The sequence below is a fragment of the Danio rerio genome, chromosome 8 (genome assembly GCF_049306965.1).
Source record: "Danio rerio strain Tuebingen ecotype United States chromosome 8, GRCz12tu, whole genome shotgun sequence".
NCBI lineage: Eukaryota > Metazoa > Chordata > Actinopteri > Cypriniformes > Danionidae > Danio > Danio rerio.
The window spans coordinates 40206911-40226672 of NC_133183.1; the positions used below are offsets into that span (position 1 = coordinate 40206911).

At 38.8% G+C, this 19762-nt stretch overlaps 1 protein-coding gene across 2 annotated transcripts; it reads right to left on the reverse strand.

Annotated features, from left to right (window-relative positions):
• Nucleotides 1-11741: 11741 nt before the first annotated feature.
• On the reverse strand, nt 11742-13618 carry LOC100329676 (E3 ubiquitin-protein ligase RBBP6-like). 2 transcript variants are annotated; one of them, XR_012384664.1, is made up of 5 exons: nt 13256-13618; nt 12966-13062; nt 12794-12862; nt 12559-12647; nt 12235-12319 (listed from the first exon to the last, which is right to left on the reverse strand). XR_012384664.1 is itself a non-coding variant. In XM_073910872.1 (3 exons), exons 1-3 carry the CDS (start codon nt 12518-12520, stop codon nt 11910-11912), a joined length of 414 nt encoding a protein of 137 aa, XP_073766973.1. In that variant the 5' UTR covers nt 12521-12551; the 3' UTR covers nt 11742-11909. The 2 variants fall into 2 exon arrangements, 1 of the variants encoding a protein (XP_073766973.1); XM_073910872.1 differs by lacking the exons at nt 12559-12647; nt 12794-12862; nt 12966-13062; nt 13256-13618 and adding exons at nt 11742-12084; nt 12422-12551 and having other exon boundaries at nt 12180-12319.
• Between the last annotated feature and the right edge of the window lie 6144 nt (nt 13619-19762).

Sequence of the window (19762 nt, forward strand, 5' to 3'; positions counted from 1 at the left end):
GCATCTTCTCTTAAGAGTTAACCTTTTAAGGCAAATGTCTCCTCTTAGCACACACATGGCTCATACATCCTGTCATTCTTAGAACTCGCACCTATATTCAATAACAGGATGTAACACTGGTCTATACCGTGCTCACAATATGGCTGTTAACCCTTCAGACGATTTCATAGTAACCAACACCCTATGGATCAATCATTAAAGACTTCTTATGCAAGGAAAACATATCAAAATTATATTTAAACTGAAAAACACCACAACGTAAGAACGCTGGAGGAACATCAAATTTTAACACGGAAGAGTTTTTTTTGTCTCTCTCAAATTAAAGCAATATTTCTTAATCTTGTTGTTTTTTTTTTTTGTTTGGTTTTTTTTACTGTACAGTTGCCCCAGGTGTTTATCAGGTGTGATGCCTGCTCATCTGACCTTTGACCTCGGCACTCAACTGCTGCCAGTTTTCTTTTAATGCCATGAGATTTCTGAATTCTACATGCAGGAACCGATGCATTCCTTTTTTTTCCTTTTTTTTTTTTAAACAAAACAGATATGGCAGACACGGCCAAACATTGAAACTTTGGAGGGCATTGAGGGGAAAAAAAAAGCACAATATCATCAAGGGGAATAAAAGGTTTGATCAAAGCGTGCGTTTACACACGTTCATTTAAATATGGACAAAACCAACATTGGGTTATTTTTGTTATTAGATTTAAAATGCACGGACCCTATTTGACCCAGTGTTCATATATACATATGTTTTTATGAATGAATATTTTTGCATATAAAAGATAATAAAAGACTGACTAGACAGATTAGATAGTTTAATAGACAGATTGACACGTGTAGTCATTCGTTCCTGTGTATTTGATGACTAGCTTCCAGCAGTATCTGGCTGCAGACTTGCATGCAATCTGAGACACAAAGCACTCAGCGGAGCTAGTGAGGTCACTGTGAGAGGCGGGGTTAGGGGTGCACACTCACTGGGAACAGCAGGCGATCAATCGACGTATCCAACGATCAATAATATCGATAATCTGGAAAAATTGTCACGGAGGACGCAGAGATCAGATGCCAATCGACACAGCGAGATTCAAACAACACCCACAGGACGGTTGTCATGGATGCTGATGATGAACACGTGACGCATGCGCTGTACAACTTCCGGCAATATTATCATTATTAATATTAATTTTATTGATAGTAGTAGTAAAATCATTGCGATAAGTATAATAAAATAAACAGCAGAACAGTTGGCCATCTCTGAATAATACACAGCGACGTTTCCCTGCACGAACGATTCAGGCCTTCGCCAAGAAGACTCGGGTGAGTCGATGATTCAGGGATTGATTCAACTGTCCGTTCATCCTATTGGCTTCTTTGGCTGAATGAATCGTTCAATGCTTTACTCAAATAAAGCGGCCTCTTGCTGCCACCTATTGGGGGTTTGCTTTTTTGTTTTCAAAAGTACTTTGACACTTTTTTAAAGGCACCTTTAAGTTCATTTTTGCACAAAAGCTCGTCTCTGTGCGTTCCAAATGGTTTGAAATTTCCTTAGCACATGGTTTTCTTGATGCGTTTGAAATTTTCAATGTAAATCCACTCGTACTTGCATTTGATCTTTATTATGCCTTAAAATCAAAACTATACTAAAGGTGTCTTATCCAAATGCAGATTTTCATTCAAAACGTTATGACAGAACCATATTACTTTACAGTGGCCCATGGATATATATATATATATATATATATATATATATATATATATATATATATATATATATATATGTGTGTGTGTGTGTTGCTTGTTTCTTATTTACCCATGCAGTGACTTTTAGGCATAAATACTATGTAGGCTTGCTAAAGGGTTGCATGAGAAATGTCATCATCGTGAGAGCTTGACTTTTTTTTTGTCGCTGCCTTTAGTTGTGGTGAAATGAGATGCATCATGTCGTTTATCTGTTTGTGCAGTCTGTACCTTCATTTCTGAATCGTGTGGCATCGTACTTGAAGCCAAGTCATTTAGCCCAAGGCATAGTTGTCTTAGAATGAGTAGTTTGCTGATCAAATTCCACATTTTGATGAGGCAAAACACATCTTGGATGTTTTAATTACTATTTTAGGTGAAAAACAAAACAATGAGATTTGTGTAAAATCTAAAGTTAACCAAGTCCAGCCCGCCATCTTGTCCTGCCTCTCAGTTCTCTTAAGCCTTGGGCCGGCTCTGTGAAGTGGCCTCTTTTGGGCTCATCATTGAAGACCGGACGAGCTGCAACATTTCGTTCTGCCAGGTTCTGGGAGTAGATGAGCATGTCATCGGTCTAGACTATGGTCAACTTGTGAAGTTACTCATACACCTCCGCTCATGGCATATTACCATTAAAATGAAACTTTTCCAGCAGAATATGACGCTCTAAAAAAAAAAAACTCCATCGGCACTGGTAACTATGAAAAACACGACTGAGCACTAATGGTACACTCAACAATTTACACTGACATTTGAAGGATCACCTGACATTAAAGACTGACGTTGTTGGACTTCAAAGGGTCCAGTGCATGTTCAAAAATGGGTTCGGAGTCAATCTGTCAAAAATTACAAGTTTTATTTGCTCAAGCAGGAAAGAAACCAAAAGCAATACACTGCGCAGGAGAGGTACAGTTCTCAAAACTCTCCTTCAGAGACACATCCTTTTATACCACAGTTGTCTTCCGTGCATCTTCTCTTAAGAGTTAACCTTTTAAGGCAAATGTCTCCTCTTAGCACACACATGGCTCATACATCCTGTCATTCTTAGAACTCGCACCTATATTCAATAACAGGATGTAACACTGGTCTATACCGTGCTCACAATATGGCTGTTAACCCTTCAGACGATTTCATAGTAACCAACACCCTATGGATCAATCATTAAAGACTTCTTATGCAAGGAAAACATATCAAAATTATATTTAAACTGAAAAACACCACAAATCCCTCTCTTGGCCTCTGAAAGAGGCCACACCCTATTGTATTCAATAAATCTTTAAACTACCACAATTAGGTCTATATGTTAAATAAAATTTTTAAAAACTCTTTTCAGCAAATATTTCCAGATGAGCCTGGGTCGAAAACCTCTGAGGAAAGACACCCATGCGACCCCCTAGTTGACTTATGGGCAGCCACCACATGTTCATCTGAGGCATCATATCAGACTATTATTGTAGATCAACATTTCACCCTTGTCTACATTGTACACACATAAAATTCAAAAATAAAAATCCCTATAAATGCCCTTTAAACCAGTGTGCTCAGACAGGACTGGGCCAAAAACCCCTGTGGGGAAAGACACCCAGTCGGTCCCCTAATTGACATGTGGGCGACCACAACAAGTCAGCAACAAAACAAAAAACAAAACAAAACAACAAAAAAAAAAAATCTAAGCTAAACTTTTCGATAGATTCCTTTTAGACTCAAAATATCTACTTAACATTTCTTATAACACAAAATATATGATGAATCAGTATCTGCAAGGAAGCACAGTTAGTAGAGAGACATTTACACACGGCTTTCCTCCTCTTCCTCCTCCTCAGCAGATATTAGTAATGGCATTGTGTAAGGGGGTGGTGGTCCATCTTTCTTTTCAATTGCTGTTACTATCACCCTGTTACACAATGACCTGATGCATGGGACACAACAACATCCACATGTCACCATTATAGCTACAAAGGTAGCAATTGAGATGAAAACTAAAGTTATCATAGTTTTATATTTTAAAACACACGGGTCATCCATTCATCAAAAAGGTTATCTATACCAAAGTGTTCTGCCATCGCTTTTGAGAGTATTTTAATTCTTCTAGGGCCCTGGTTATAGACCCGTTATTATTTTATTTTTTCTAAAATTTTTTCAATCTAATTTGTGTAATTAATTCATTCATTTTCTTTAAGGCTTAGTCCCTTTTTAAATCTGGGGTCGCCCCAGTGGAATTAATCGCCAACTTATCCAGCATATTTTTACACAGCGGATGCCCTTCCAGCTGCAACCTATCACTGGGAAACATCCATACACACTCAATCACACACATACACTACGCCCAATTTAGCATACCCAATTTTTGGATTTGTGGGGGAAACAGGAGTATCTGGAAGAACACTGTCCAATTTATTGACACCCTGTCCCATTCATTTCCCTTTTTTTTTTCATTCTTTCTTTACAATTTTTGGCATCGAGATGCTTTTGATGTTGTTTTCCTTACAATTGTCTCTCACACACTTTGTCAGATTGTCTTGTGTTAGTAAGTCAGTCTTTTTTTTTCTTTCTATTTTAAAATTTAACATTGTATTTGTTTCCCCTTTTTGTGTTGGCCTGTATCTAATATACAGTTGGCCTCATGCATTGGTGTTGCAGCATGTTCATCTCCTACACCAATACATGCTTACACACTCCAGTTAGTCAATTGTCCCCAATTAGTCCTCTGTTAATTAATCTCCCCCTTTCGGCCTGGAGCTAGGTCCAGGCCGCTTTTACACCCCTATGTTGACTGTCAAGTTAATCCGGCCAGCTTCACACCTTCAGCAACCTGTTCAGAAACAATTGTGAATAATGTTGTTAATTTGTCATAACATAATCTCTACATAAGTGATTCAGTGCACATCAAAGCTGCACCAGGTCCCTGAAACTGCAGTCCTGTAAACAGTTCAAAAATCATTAATTCCATCATTTTGTTCCATAATTAACTAATATCCCTTAATATGATTTTTATTTTATTTCCTTTTAGTCTGTGTACAGATTTTTGCCAGTTTTGTTTTCAAATTTCTATTAATTCTCTTGACATTTCCCTGTAATTATTATTTTTTACACCATTTCTAAAATCATGTTTCAGGCCCAGTGCCTACTCCACTAATTTAAAATATTCCTTATTCCAGTGTTTATCATTATCTAATCTAATTTTCCCACAACATCTATTTATTTCTAGATTGTTATTCATTAAACACTTAATCACTGTCTGACTGTACTCTTTGCTTGCTGACCAGTCCTCCAGCCATCCAGTATAGCTGTCAATCATGACGAGCAGATATCTTTTTATTCACCTGTTCTCCCATATCTCTATAATCAATTATAACCTTAACCTCATTCTTCTCCTGCAGTTTCTAATACCTCTAAATATGATTTTAGTCTATAATCTGTATTAGTCCTATTAACGTCTTTTACAGTCACCAGTTTACGGTTATTTGAAATGACGTATTTATTTTAGCGATCTGACTCCACCTATCACCTATCCTAGACACCATTTGTCCCAATATTGTGGCATGTTATCAATTCAATTATATTTTAATTTACTTTCTTTAAATCTGGTTCCCTATAAGTGTCATAACACCTGCTTGCTTCCAATCAATTAGGTGTCCACTATTTTTTAGCTAGTAAAATATATCGTAAATATCGTATATAGAGTAACACTCCCTCTGTCAAGTGGCAATCACTCAGCGGGCCTCGCAGGGCATGATTTAACAACCCTGGAGACAATATTAATTCTTGTGGTACTCTGGTGTACCTGTATTGCTGCCCCCTAAAGGTAAATGAAAACACATCCTTCAAATTTGGTGCCAGTGTTAAAGAGAAAAAATTCATTGGCTAAGTCTAGACATTAAAATCACTTATTCTCTTGGTGTAAAGCTGGTAATGCAGTGAATCAATTTGGAACTGGTATTGTGGCGTTTTTCACTACTGCATTAACTTTTCTTAAATCATGAGCCATTCTGTATTTTCCTGTATTTTGTTTTTCTACAGGTAAAATTGGAGTGTTTGGGTGTGAGGTCGATGGCTCTAACACAACTATAGTCAACCATTCTTTAATTGTGTCTGCAATGCCGGCTTTAGCTTTGGGTTTGTGAGGATACTGTAGCTGCCATATCGGCCTTTCATTATTTAACTCCATTATTAAACTTTAATTTATGTCTGAGAGTGAGGAGCAAAAAACCCACATCTGCTGGTCCTGTAGACCATAATTGGCTTGGTAAACTGTACAGCATTGGTGCCGTCACCTCATTATCCGTTCTTTCTCTTCCATGCCACCTTGTGACCCATATATGTTTAGTTAATCTGCCAACCACACCCTTCTAATTAATTTTTTTTCTTTCAGTTTAGTTTTGGTCACAGATTAAAGTCATATGCGGTGGGTTGGTGGGAGGCATGTATGGTGCAATAAGAGTTACCCAAGGTCTCCATTGAGCATAAAGTGAGAGAAGGCCGTCTCCCGGAATGGTTTCAGGCTACAGTTTGCCCCAGTAAATGTCAGCTCCTACAGGCTCTCGCATCGATGACAGCAACTATTGTCCTCCCAGGTGAGGTGTGCCCAGTGAACAGTTCTTAGTCGTCCCTGTAGGAAATCTCACCATAACACCATCATCACACCATAGAATGATTCATCAAGCTTTATCAGCAAGTCTCTGCCCCATAAGTTCGTGTGGGCTCTGTCTGACAACAGAAAGTGATGTTTCAGTTGTTGTCCATCAACAGACACTGGTATTAGCTCAGTTAAAGACAGTCTTTCACATTCCTCAGTGAAACCCATTACTTCCACAGTTTTTTGTGAAATCAAGTCCTGATTGACGGGGTTAATCAATGTTGAATAGGTCGCACCCGTGTTGACCAAAAAAGTCCAGGCAGTCTTTATGACCTCCATAGAGAACAGTGGCTCCACCTTAGCCTCGCTTGGGTCTCCCTGTGGGCCTCCTCAGAAATGCTCCCATCTTCCCCAGAGTGGATAGTGTTCCACCCTGCCCTGGGTTCTGTCCTCCAGGGTTTGGAGCTTGCCCTGCAAGTGGTGCCACAAAGCCTTTGCCTCCTTGCACGCCCCCTCTCTTTTTTCCATTGCGATATCTTGTCGAAATGTGTCCCAGCTGACTGCACGTGTAGCATTGACTAGCCTGGCAGTTGCGATGTAGCTGACTTAGGCGGCCACACCTGAAACAACCCTCTCCAAATCCACACTCTCTGTAAGCCCCCGGGACCCCCTTGACCCTAATGCCTCCCCTATTCTGTCTTCTAAATTGAGGTTGGCATTTAGGTGTTTGGTTTGATGGCTGTTTGTACACAGGTGCCATGTAAGATTGTTCAGGGTCAGGCGACTGCACCAATTGTTTGCCTTTATCTTTCTCATTTGATCATTGACTTCTTGTCTGGCTTTGTTCATTTGTAATTTCACTAACTGGTTTTTCAGTTCCTCAATCTCAGACTGACTCTCATCAGCTTTATCTTTAGCTCTATTGATGTAATGGAGCAAGTGTCTCTCCCAGGTGGCCGAAGCACTTCCTGGTATGTCAGGGGTTATTATTTATGTATTTTTATTTTATTATTATTATTATTTTAGTCATTTAACACAGCTTGAAGTATCCTCAACCACTCCTTTATAAATTGGTTAGCCTGAATATGTGTCCCAGTCTGGGCTTCTCACTCCAGTTTACATCTCAATACATATGCTGCTGATGTTTCATCTGCCTTAGGGGTGGACTTTATGTTATGTATAGCACGAGGTGGTGCAGAAAATTTTCTCCTTATTACTGTGCCCCACGCAGTTGCTACTTTGCCAAAAGGAGTGTCTGATTTACATTCATTTGTATTAGCTACCTGTTAAAATTGTCACAATTCTCCATTAGTAATCTTAGAATAACAACAAACTTTTATTATTATTATTATAATCTTCTTTAATTATTATTATTATTATTTTTTTTGCACCTAAACACAATTTCATCCTCTAATATCAAGTCTTAGTTCCTCAACTAGTTACTTCCTTAAAGAGTTATAGCTTTTTCTAGTTTCTATCTCATCTGTTTAATATCTCTCTTTTTTTTTTATATATATATATTTTAGACATATTTTAAACTATAATCTTTTTGACATTTCTTTCTATTAAACAATAATTAGGAGTCTTTTTTTCTGCTTTTAATTTTTATTATATTATTATCTTCCTTATTTATTTGGCCAGTAACACTTCAGTTAACCATTTTCAACCAGTCAAATGTTCTTTTCTAATTTTCCTCTCCATCGGCCGAAGACTCCTCAATTTTATCTCTTTGCTGTTTAACAGCTTATTTTCTATTTCTTATTTCAGTTCTTCATTTTCTTCTAATGTATCTATTCTAATGTTTCTTTAGTAGCTGGTCTTTGTGTTGTATTTTATTTTCTCTTTATTATTTATTATTATCATTATTTATTTATTTATTTATTCACATAGCTTCAAGGTCCATTTCAATTATTATAACTATATTAAGTATATCTCCCATTATTTTTAATTTCACTTGTCTTTTTTTATCCTGCATTATAATAGATCTGTTTATTTAGTACCTTATATATCTCTAATTATTATGTCAACATTTATCAGTATTTGATCAAATATATATATTTATTTTTTATATTTTCTTTTACTATATTCTGCCTAACTGTTTCTTCCTCATGAAAAGGCATGGCTCCAGTTAACTTCCTTTTTTTTTTCGTGTCTGTCTAACCCTGTCTGCCTTTACCTTGTCAACCCCGTATCTTTGTCTGAATTTGTCGCTATGCCTGCCTTTTGTGGACCAATTGCAAATCTTGTAGAACACTTTGTGATGGATGGAAATTTTCTTTTTGGTCTTTTCCTACAGTATATGTTTATGTGTTAGTCTCCTTCCTGGTTGCCTCCCTTTCTTGGACCCAAGAGACTTAGCTAGTTCCTGTTTAAGACACAACTACACATATACTTTTAACTTTCACATTAACATTGTTTTCAGGCTATGTTGTCACTCATCCTCACACTTCTTTACCATTTATCTCATTCATACCAACACATGACCTCGTCAGGTCAGTGCTTTTCCCTACACTGTCCTAATCCTGGTTCTCTAGAACCTTTTCTTCTAGTCCCTATTCTACAGTATATTTCATATTTTCTATAGTAGTTCATATATATACAGTATATCATATTTTCTTTATGTTCCTTAAATTGCAATATTAACTTTTTATCTCATTTATTTTTCTTTTAACACTCCCTCTCGTATTCTTCTTCCACGACGTCTTTCCTGTATTCGCGCGTTAGATGTTTTGAGCTCTTTTCCCTACTCTGACCCTCAGTATATGGCGTCACCCACGCCCGGGGCTACCTAAGCTGTCCCTACGTCTTTTCAGAATTTTTTATTTTTATTTTATTATTTTTTTATTATTTATTTATTTTTTATTTTGTTCCCTACTCTGTCTTTTCCTGATACCTTAGCCAAATTTTTCAGGAATAATCACAATCTCATAAAATAAAATTTGTATTCGAAAGTTTCCAGTTTCCGTCAAAACAGGAGTGGCTTCCAAAATGCCTCCACAGGGAGGAGGACTTCCACTTTTACAAAGACCTGACTTTCGGTCTTTGTCCCTGGTATTAAAAGCTTCTTACCTTCGTCAAGAGTAAGGTCACCTTTAATTTTTTACCTCCTAAGGGACGAGGATTTTCCCCGAATTCTCTTGCGCGAAAATTCGCCCTTATACCTTGTAGGGACAAGGATTTACCTGAATTCTAGTAATTCACCCTAGTTCATTCTCGCCTTGCAGGGACAAGGACTTTCTCTTTAAATTCTAGCAATTTACCCTGATATCCTCTCTCAGACGTCTCACAATAACTCTTCAAAAATGTCAAAAATGTTAAATATTACTTTTGGTTTCTCTGTATTTTACTTACATCAGGATTATGCTGAATTCAACACTTAATTTGAAGTATTCAATCGCAGAATTTATTTAAAAGGTTTCTGCTTACCTTATTTTTTAGGCGCGCCTTTGTGTTGAATTCAGTTCATCCCTCTGTCCAGCAAAATTCCTCCTTTTCCCATCACGTCGTGGGTCACCAAAATTGTTGGACTTCAAAGGGTCCAGTGCATGTTCAAAAATGGGTTCGGAGTCAATCTGTCAAAAATTATAAGTTTTATTTGCTCAAGCAGGAAAGAAACCAAAAGCAATACACTGCGCAGGAGAGGTACAGTTCTCAAAACTCTCCTTCAGAGACACATCCTTTTATACCACAGTTGTCTTCCGTGCATCTTCTCTTAAGAGTTAACCTTTTAAGGCAAATGTCTCCTCTTAGCACACACATGGCTCATACATCCTGTCATTCTTAGAACTCGCACCTATATTCAATAACAGGATGTAACACTGGTCTATACCGTGCTCACAATATGGCTGTTAACCCTTCAGACGATTTCATAGTAACCAACACCCTATGGATCAATCATTAAAGACTTCTTATGCAAGGAAAACATATCAAAATTATATTTAAACTGAAAAACACCACAACGTAAGAACGCTGGAGGAACATCAAATTTTAACACGGAAGAGTTTTTTTTTGTCTCTCTCAAATTAAAGCAATATTTCTTAATCTTGTTGTTTTTTTTTTTTGTTTGGTTTTTTTTACTGTACAGTTGCCCCAGGTGTTTATCAGGTGTGATGCCTGCTCATCTGACCTTTGACCTCGGCACTCAACTGCTGCCAGTTTTCTTTTAATGCCATGAGATTTCTGAATTCTACATGCAGGAACCGATGCATTCCTTTTTTTTCCTTTTTTTTTTTTAAACAAAACAGATATGGCAGACACGGCCAAACATTGAAACTTTGGAGGGCATTGAGGGGAAAAAAAAGCACAATATCATCAAGGGGAATAAAAGGTTTGATCAAAGCGTGCGTTTACACACGTTCATTTAAATATGGACAAAACCAACATTGGGTTATTTTTGTTATTAGATTTAAAATGCACGGACCCTATTTGACCCAGTGTTCATATATACATATGTTTTTATGAATGAATATTTTTGCATATAAAAGATAATAAAAGACTGACTAGACAGATTAGATAGTTTAATAGACAGATTGACACGTGTAGTCATTCGTTCCTGTGTATTTGATGACTAGCTTCCAGCAGTATCTGGCTGCAGACTTGCATGCAATCTGAGACACAAAGCACTCAGCGGAGCTAGTGAGGTCACTGTGAGAGGCGGGGTTAGGGGTGCACACTCACTGACAGCCTAGATTTAGCCTGGTTTTAACCAAGCCGTCTATTAGACTTTTAACCCTTATGTATTGTTCATATTGTTCAAGTGGCTGTTTTTGCCCCCAATGACCTCCATTATAACTAAACTTGTTTTAATTGCAAAGCCATGACACCAGATAGTAACTCATTCTTTATTGTTGGTGGTTTCCCTGTTGGGATGAGATAAAATGAGTCATTTTTACTTTTGATGGTCAGTTGGCACCTTTAAACACCCCAAAAAAATGCTTGCTGGGATGGTACCAAGAGGCTGTGCTCACTTCTGGACAGAGGGGGTGTAGACTTGCAGCTAGTGCCGATAAGAGGTGCAGACGCTGAGGCTGTTCTGTATGCGAGTGTTGAGGTTTTGAAACATCAGCTGACAACGTGTAGGTAGAGAGTAGCAGGTTCTGGGAGTAGATGAGCTTGTCACCGGTGTAGACTTTGACCGACTTGTGAAGTTACTCACAAGACCTCCGCTTATGGGACATTACCATTCAAATGAAACGTTTCCAGCAGAATATGACGCTTCAAAAAACTCCATCGGCACTGGTAACTATGAAAAACACGACTGAGCACTAATAGTGTACTCAACACTTTACTCTGACATTTGAAGGATCACCTGACATTAAAGAATGAAGTAAGAACGCTGAAAAAAACCCATCAGATTTTAGCCCAGAAGAGTTTCTCTTTTCCTAAATTAAAGCAAAACTTCATGATATTGTGTTTATGAATTCATTCGTGTGTGTGTGTGTGTGTGTGTGTGTGTGTGTGTATGTGTGTGTTGCACTGCTGGAGTGAAGGTTAACCAGTCCACACAGTTCATGCGGCTATAATCTTTATTATCTTTTATTAATAAACTATGTACAATATTTACACGTCGGCTCCAGGTCTCTTGGATGAAGGTCTCTCAGCGACGTGGTCTCTTCTGGTCGCCGCGCGTCTCTGGTGAAGATGGGGAGCGGGACCGTTTCCCTCCGGCGTCCCGGACCGAAGATGCTGCACCTGCTGAGGACGAGGAGGGCAAAGGCTCGGTCTGGCAGGAGAAGGACGGCCTCTTTCTCTTCTCAGCAGCATAGGCCTCACTGAACAGATCGAGCGCAAACACACACAAGCAGACATCATGTGAGATTTGGACAAACACTAGAACATGCGGCTATGCCAAGTACAGTTTACTCACGGGTCTATGATGGGAATGACGTATCTGCCGCTGCCGTCTATCATGACTCCCTTTCGGTCTGGGTCGTCCACCTCCAACAGGAAGCCGCGGGGAATCCCTGTGCTCTTCCGGATGCGCTTGTGCGGCGCGGAGCGGCTGCCCTGTGAATTGAGGAGTGACAGTCAAACTCGGAGCAAACAATCTGACTGATGAGGACAAGAGCTCAAGTTCACAGCAACCGTGAGCTTGGAAAACCCAGTTACCACATTAGTGGGGCAGTGCCTAATGTGGTGTCCCGGGATCCCAAGCAGCCTCATGGCCTCACTAGTGAACATCAGAACCATGAGAATCAGCTCAGACATCTCTCACAAAGCAAACCTGTCAGTGTCTGAACGCTCACCTGCTGGAGTAGTAGCACAGGCTGGACTGGTACATCACCGCTTTCAGCTTGTCCTCCTCTGACGCCTTTGCCTCAGCCAGATTCTCAGTCTGTTTCACAGGCATTTGCACATTTGAATCTTTTTCACACTCAACCCTTCAAACAATCTCAAATCTCCCTAAGAAGCTGAGTGCGTGTGCGTATATTGTGTGCTTTACATTGCGTTTTGCTATTGTGCTATTCATTTGTTCAATACCTTCAACAACTGCTCCAGTGAGAGGAGTGAAGGATCAGCTCTAGGTGAAGGTTCACGCCAGCTTGATGTCTGCAAAACAAAGGAGCTTGTGTGACTAAAACACCAGGGACAGACCAGGAGTCTTCATATAACATCTAACAGAGGACGCGTGTGCTCATTTCACAGCACTTACCCAACAAATCTTCTGTTTGAGGACTTCAGTCCCGCCGCAGGGATCCGTCTGATGATGACCGACGTGTTTTTAGGGATGAGAGCATCATCTGTGTATTCTGACAGCAAAATAAAATCAGAATCAGCACATAATTATGGAGCACGGTATACTTTGAGAGCCATTAGCCTTTTAAAACAGCCAAAACATCCCTACATGTCAGCATCAGCACCACCTTACAGCTTCCAGAAGTGTCTGATGTAACGCATCTAATGTTAGCGTAGAACAGTTGAAGTGTCTTTTCCTCAACTCACCTTCATCAGTCTGGGCGTTGCTGATCTTCAGCTGGCAGAACTTCAGCCTCTTGCTCCTCATGATCTGCCGCTTCAGCTCCCCCGCGCTGATGTTGAGGCCTTCAAACTGGAGCGAGTCGTAGGTGAGTCGACTCTGGAACCTGTAGTGAACACAAGACATACTGAACACAAACACAAAGCACAGCGTAATAAAAAGGGTCAAACCTGAGTGATGGGAACAGCAGGCGATCAATCGACGTATCCAACGATCAATAATATCGATAATCTGGAAAAATTGTCACGGAGGACGCAGAGATCAGATGCCAATCGACACAGCGAGATTCAAACAACACCCACAGGACGGTTGTCATGGATGCTGATGATGAACACGTGACGCATGCGCTGTACAACTTCCGGCAATATTATCATTATTAATATTAATTTTATTGATAGTAGTAGTAAAATCATTGCGATAAGTATAATAAAATAAACAGCAGAACAGTTGGCCATCTCTGAATAATACACAGCGACGTTTCCCTGCACGAACGATTCAGGCCTTCGCCAAGAAGACTCGGGTGAGTCGATGATTCAGGGATTGATTCAACTGTCCGTTCATCCTATTGGCTTCTTTGGCTGAATGAATCGTTCAATGCTTTACTCAAATAAAGCGGCCTCTTGCTGCCACCTATTGGGGGTTTGCTTTTTTGTTTTCAAAAGTACTTTGACACTTTTTTAAAGGCACCTTTAAGTTCATTTTTGCACAAAAGCTCGTCTCTGTGCGTTCCAAATGGTTTGAAATTTCCTTAGCACATGGTTTTCTTGATGCGTTTGAAATTTTCAATGTAAATCCACTCGTACTTGCATTTGATCTTTATTATGCCTTAAAATCAAAACTATACTAAAGGTGTCTTATCCAAATGCAGATTTTCATTCAAAACGTTATGACAGAACCATATTACTTTACAGTGGCCCATGGATATATATATATATATATATATATATATATATATGTCTGTGTGTGTGTGTGTGTGTGTGTGTGTGTGTGTTGCTTGCTTCTTATTTACCCATGCAGTGACTTTTAGGCATAAATACTATGTAGGCTTGCTAAAGGGTTGCATGAGAAATGTCATCATCGTGAGAGCTTGACTTTTTTTTTGTCGCTGCCTTTAGTTGTGGTGAAATGAGATGCATCATGTCGTTTATCTGTTTGTGCAGTCTGTACCATCATTTCTGAATCGTGTGGCATCGTACTTGAAGCCAAGTCATTTAGCCCAAGGCATAGTTGTCTTAGAATGAGTAGTTTGCTGATCAAATTCCACATTTTGATGAGGCAAAACACATCTTGGATGTTTTAATTACTATTTTAGGTGAAAAACAAAACAATGAGATTTGTGTAAAATCTAAAGTTAACCAAGTCCAGCCCGCCATCTTGTCCTGCCTCTCAGTTCTCTTAAGCCTTGGGCCGGCTCTGTGAAGTGGCCTCTTTTGGGCTCATCATTGAAGACCGGACGAGCTGCAACATTTCGTTCTGCCAGGTTCTGGGAGTAGATGAGCATGTCATCAGTCTTGAAGGATTCGGATTTCTGCTTTCCAATTCGTCTCATCATGGACCACTGTTTATCCTTTTCATCATCCTGTTTCTCAGTATTTAACTGTGAATTGATTTTAATTAATGAATAAGTTAAAACTGCTTACTGTAAGAATGTTCTGTGTCCTTGTTTCTCTTTTTGCCTGTCTATTTTAACTTTGTTTTCAGGAGACACACAGACCAGGTCATAGGTCATGGAGCCCTCTCTCTCTCTCTCTCTCTCTCTCTCTCTCTCATTCTCTCTCTCTATCTGTTCCTATGACTAGAGGTCCAATACAGAGGAGAAGAAGACACCTGTTTTATTGTCCTGATATATTACCTATAATTTTATAGCTGTTTGATTGATCTGTTTTTGAGTATAATTAATAGTAATGTAATTCCTTTTTGTGTGGAGACAGACTGTGTGTAGCCAAGATATTGCAGCAGACTGTTGATGGAAACAGTCTTGAACCAGCCTGATAACACAGCTGAACGTACAAGAAACATCCTTGAGTCTTTAACACAGATGGTCTTTTGTGTCTATTGTGTTCCTGGTTTAGCTTTTTACAGGTTGGAGATCAGCTCCTAATAACTTAGGGCGACCTCTACTCTAGGCATCAGGTCGCCATCCATATCTGGATACAAATACAAGGCTTTCTTTGACGCACACACTAAGGCCATCCATATCTGGAAGTAGATACTATGTTTCTTTGACGCATGTATTTAGAATTGTCTATTTCTGTTGTAACCAATGAGAACTGTTTACCTGGATCCCACCCTTTCTGGACTTGTGTAAAGAGTATAATTGTTCGATTGTTGAAACTGTAAGCAGAGCGGCCTAGGAACTCATTGAGAGTGTTGAAGCTGGCTTCTGCGAATGAAACTGCAAACTATCTTCAGTAAACTTAATTTATTTTTTTAAAATCTCTGACTCCGGCTCTTCTTCATCAACCAGACTGGTCATTCTTTGGGTTAAACTGTAAACTATCCCTACAGTTTTGGTGGAGGATGCGGGCACTTGTTTACTGGTAACACCATTGATCAATCAACAAAATGAAGGTAGGAAGATTTAAAATTATAAGACTAGGGATTGTCTGTGAAGTAGTGGGTAGTAACGGAACGTTGTTGGTTCTCATTCAGACGTGAATGAATGTTGTTGGTTCTTATTCAGACGTGAATAAAAGGCGCCGGTGGATTCACAGGATTTTGTGGTAGATTGCTGTGGAATCCCTTAGCGAGCTGGTGCATTTTGTGGTACACCTATAGCGATACTGATAAGTGTAACAGTAGTTGAGAGGTGTACCTTCTCCTTCACCCGGAGTTAGAGTACTCATTTGATGGGTGTTTAGGAGGCTTTTGGGACATTCTCGGGCATAAAACCTGGACTGGTTTTCTATTTAGTAGTGGACTAAATTAACCCGAGATTGTTATTGAGTTCCACCACTGCTATCTAACTGCATCACAGACAAAAGGCATGCCATAAGAATAGTGTAGGTCAGATAATTAGGGAAAGTAATAATTGAATAAAAATAACAAATAACATTATAATAGGGATCCATTAGATAGTAGTGGCCACAAAAGTCAGACAAGATACCTAGAAATATCAGGGTGAGGTTGATTGATCAATGATGCACCAGGAGCAATCCCGAGAAAATTATGACCCTAACTGGATTGGACCGGTCTGGCACATCTTGGGATGGTTTGCAGATTCATCAAGCAGAAGCCAAGCGCTGTTGGTAAGATTGCCCTCTCAATTTCTTTTTGCTTTTGGTGTTGAACTCAGATATAAAAATAAATAGATGAGAGCAGAATGCAGTAAATGGCTCAGCTAAGCTCTCAGGTTTAAAATTATTTTAGAACGGATTTTAAGAAAAAAAAAAAGTATTCCTTTGGAATTTAATTGTCATTGAAAAGCTAAAATCTAAATATTGAGGGCTAGTAGCAAAAACTAAGCACAGAAATTGACAGTAACATTATGGGAATAAAGAATAGCTTATGTTTTGTCTTAGAAGATACGATTCTGTGTGACTGCACTGCTATCTTGGTTTAGCCCTCACCATGACTTTTGACTGAGTTTTGGCTGTAAAAGTAACAGAGACATGTCTGAATAAAAATGTGCCATGTAAGTCTGTGCAAACAAGCAGCTTTATGGTTGGATATATGTATTTTTAATAATATATATGTAACATAAATGGGGGTTTCAAATAATACTTTGATGGATGCAGTTAACCGCTGAAAGATCTAAAACTATTGTTCACTGTAACAGCATTACTTTGAAAATGCATGTCAACCCTGTTTTATATGTTTTAGGACGGGCTTGAGTAAAAAGATATTACAACAAAATTATGTATTGAAGTTAATGTTATGTTTAACGTATGTTTAAATTCAGTAAACATGCATTTTCATTCTGGATTGCTCAAAACTCTCTTTCTCTCTCATTAGATGTCAGCTAAGAGCTGCTATCTGCCTGTTCCATAACAATTGATAAGCACAGTGCTCAGTTGGAAATCACAAAACACAGATGCAAATGAAATGTTAGAATGAATACAGAGTTTCTACATTTTAATTTGTATGCACTCATAGAGGTATTAGTAATTAAAAATCAAATTGAACAAATAAGAGATTGCAAAATACTTTTGTTTGTTTTCCCAGTGATGGGTTGCGGCTGGAAGGGCACCAGCTGCATAAAAACGTGCTGGATAGGTTGGCAGTTCATTCCGCTGTGGCGACCCCGGATTAATAAAGGGACTAAGTGAACAAAGAAATTAATGAATGAAAATGCTTTTGTTAAAGCATCTTGAAAAACACTAATATACCCGCTGAGCTATAGAGATAATTAATTTGAACAGTTGTTATTACTGTTTGGAAATTTCTTGTCTTGTCTTCAGTGGTTTATTACTGTTTGGAACTTTTGTCTTATCCTTAGTCTCCACCATCACATACAGGGCCTGATGGCTATACTGAGGTAGTAGACCCTGACACTGAATGGATCAGGGTGATATCTAAACTCCCTGAATAATCTCAGCTTGATATTCAGTTGATTTAAGTGTTTGATTAACCTGTCTCAATGTTTGAATTCTAGTAGGTAGTCTCAATGGCTTTCATGGTTCTTGACTGCACTTTCCCAAGTTTGCAGAAAATTCTGAATCAAGGAGGAAGCCTGCACAGGAGCTTGCAGTGTGAGTGGCAGTTGACCGGTGGGCACGAAGGGGGGTTCCCTAAGACGGGTAAGATTTTCCCTTGGCCAAAGCGGAAAACAACCTAAGGCATGGGACCCCTCGTAAACCCCGGGGCATCTACCCGAAAAGGGGGATGTTTAATGTGAAAGATGGTGCTGGACTGGGGTGATGCTCTATCGGCCTAAAGCATCCTTACAGGGGAACTGTTTGAAGTTACAGTAATCTGCCTCAGTGGCCCCGTCCAGACTTGATCACGAGAATCCTGCCTTTATTGAGGACATGTCTGTCCTTGTGACAAGCATCAACGGACAATGCCAGGGTATGATACCCTGAAGGAGATGATTGGTAAAAAGATAATGGCAATGGGCTTTCAAGAACCATTGGAGACAGTATAATTTCTTAAAATTTTACCAATATCAATGTGGTTGGCTGCTTTAACAGCACTGGATATATAAGGTCTGATTTTTAAGAATGTTGAATTCCTGAATGTGAAGCTGAGATGATTTTTAACTGATGTGTCTGATTTTTCATAGTATTTTACTGATGCAGGTCCTTATGCATGGCGAAGGACAATTTCAAGATGGTGTTGGCTAAAGATAAAAACTGGCTGTGAGATGGTTTGGATAACACAGCTGAATGGAACTAAGCAGTCAAGGTAAAATAATTACAAGAAATTCTCTTAGTCTTTAAATAGTTCCAACTGAGTCTTGAGAGATAAAAACTTTTGACATTTGGAACGTTGGTGAATGATTAAAGATTCTGAATTGTAATAATTTTAATGTTATAGTCTAAGACTATTGAAAATTTATGTGCATGAAACAGAGAGACAGAGACTGTTTGAGTGAAGCCATGAGTTGTGTTTTGTTTCTGTTATCGACTTGCTTAGCAACGATATTAAGAAAACAAAATGCACCAGCTGATTGTCTCAGAAAAGACATTGATTATGAACAGAAACTTTGAAACTTGATAAAAGATCATGTAAATCCAGTTGAAACTGGACAGAGAATTTTAAGAATAAATTTGTGCGAGTTCAACACCAAAAGCAAACTTAGTGATGAGCTGTCACAATATTCATGTCTATGGTACAATAATGCTTATTGTCCTGAGGGAATGATTTGTCCCTGTTGTATGAATATTGTCACTAACCTCTGGAATGAGTGTTATATTATTACAGATTGTATAAGAGAAATGCCAGACATTACAGAAGTCAATAATGCTGAGTTAATCTGATGAAAAGATGATGCAGAACATGAGATGAGCTTTAAATGGATGGGTTATCCAGCTCGGTTTGCAATCGTTAATAATGACTTCTTTTCCTGATTCACATTACTCTCTGGAATAATAATAATTTTAAAACAAGTTTTATTAGCTTATAGCTGTGAAATTGAAGACTGCCATCCATTTCAGGTTACAAACCCATGTCTAAATTGACTGAGAAGTTCAAAGGTTAATTTCAGTTAATTCTTTGCTATCTGAATATTAATGTTAAATATTTTAGACTTGATGGCATTTAAACAGTGACATTGGCTAAGTCACTAACCACAATAGTCCAGAAAGCATCCTCACTCTAGCATAGGAAAAATAAGCAGAGAATTGAGTCGAAGTCATTTGTGTTAAAGGCAAATGCTGCAGTAAATCACGCTGTCTATGTGTGTGTGTCCTCAATGGTAGAGGAACATAATTGTTTGGATGTTGTGTAGAACAGAGAGATAAAAAGTGTTTGCATCTGATGGTTGAATTCAGTAAGAAGTATTTATACTGCTGCAGCGAAAATTAACATTT

Coding starts and splice junctions, on each gene's coding strand:
- LOC100329676 (XM_073910872.1), bottom strand. CDS start 12,520: ATGTCTGAGCTGATTCTCATGGTTCTGATGTTCACTAGTGAGGCCATG. Junction 12,320..12,421: donor GGCACTGCCCCACTAATGTG/GTAACTGGGTTT, acceptor CTCAATTCACAG/GGCAGCCGCTCCGCGCCGCA. Junction 12,085..12,179: donor GTCATTCCCATCATAGACCC/GTGAGTAAACTG, acceptor CGATCTGTTCAG/TGAGGCCTATGCTGCTGAGA.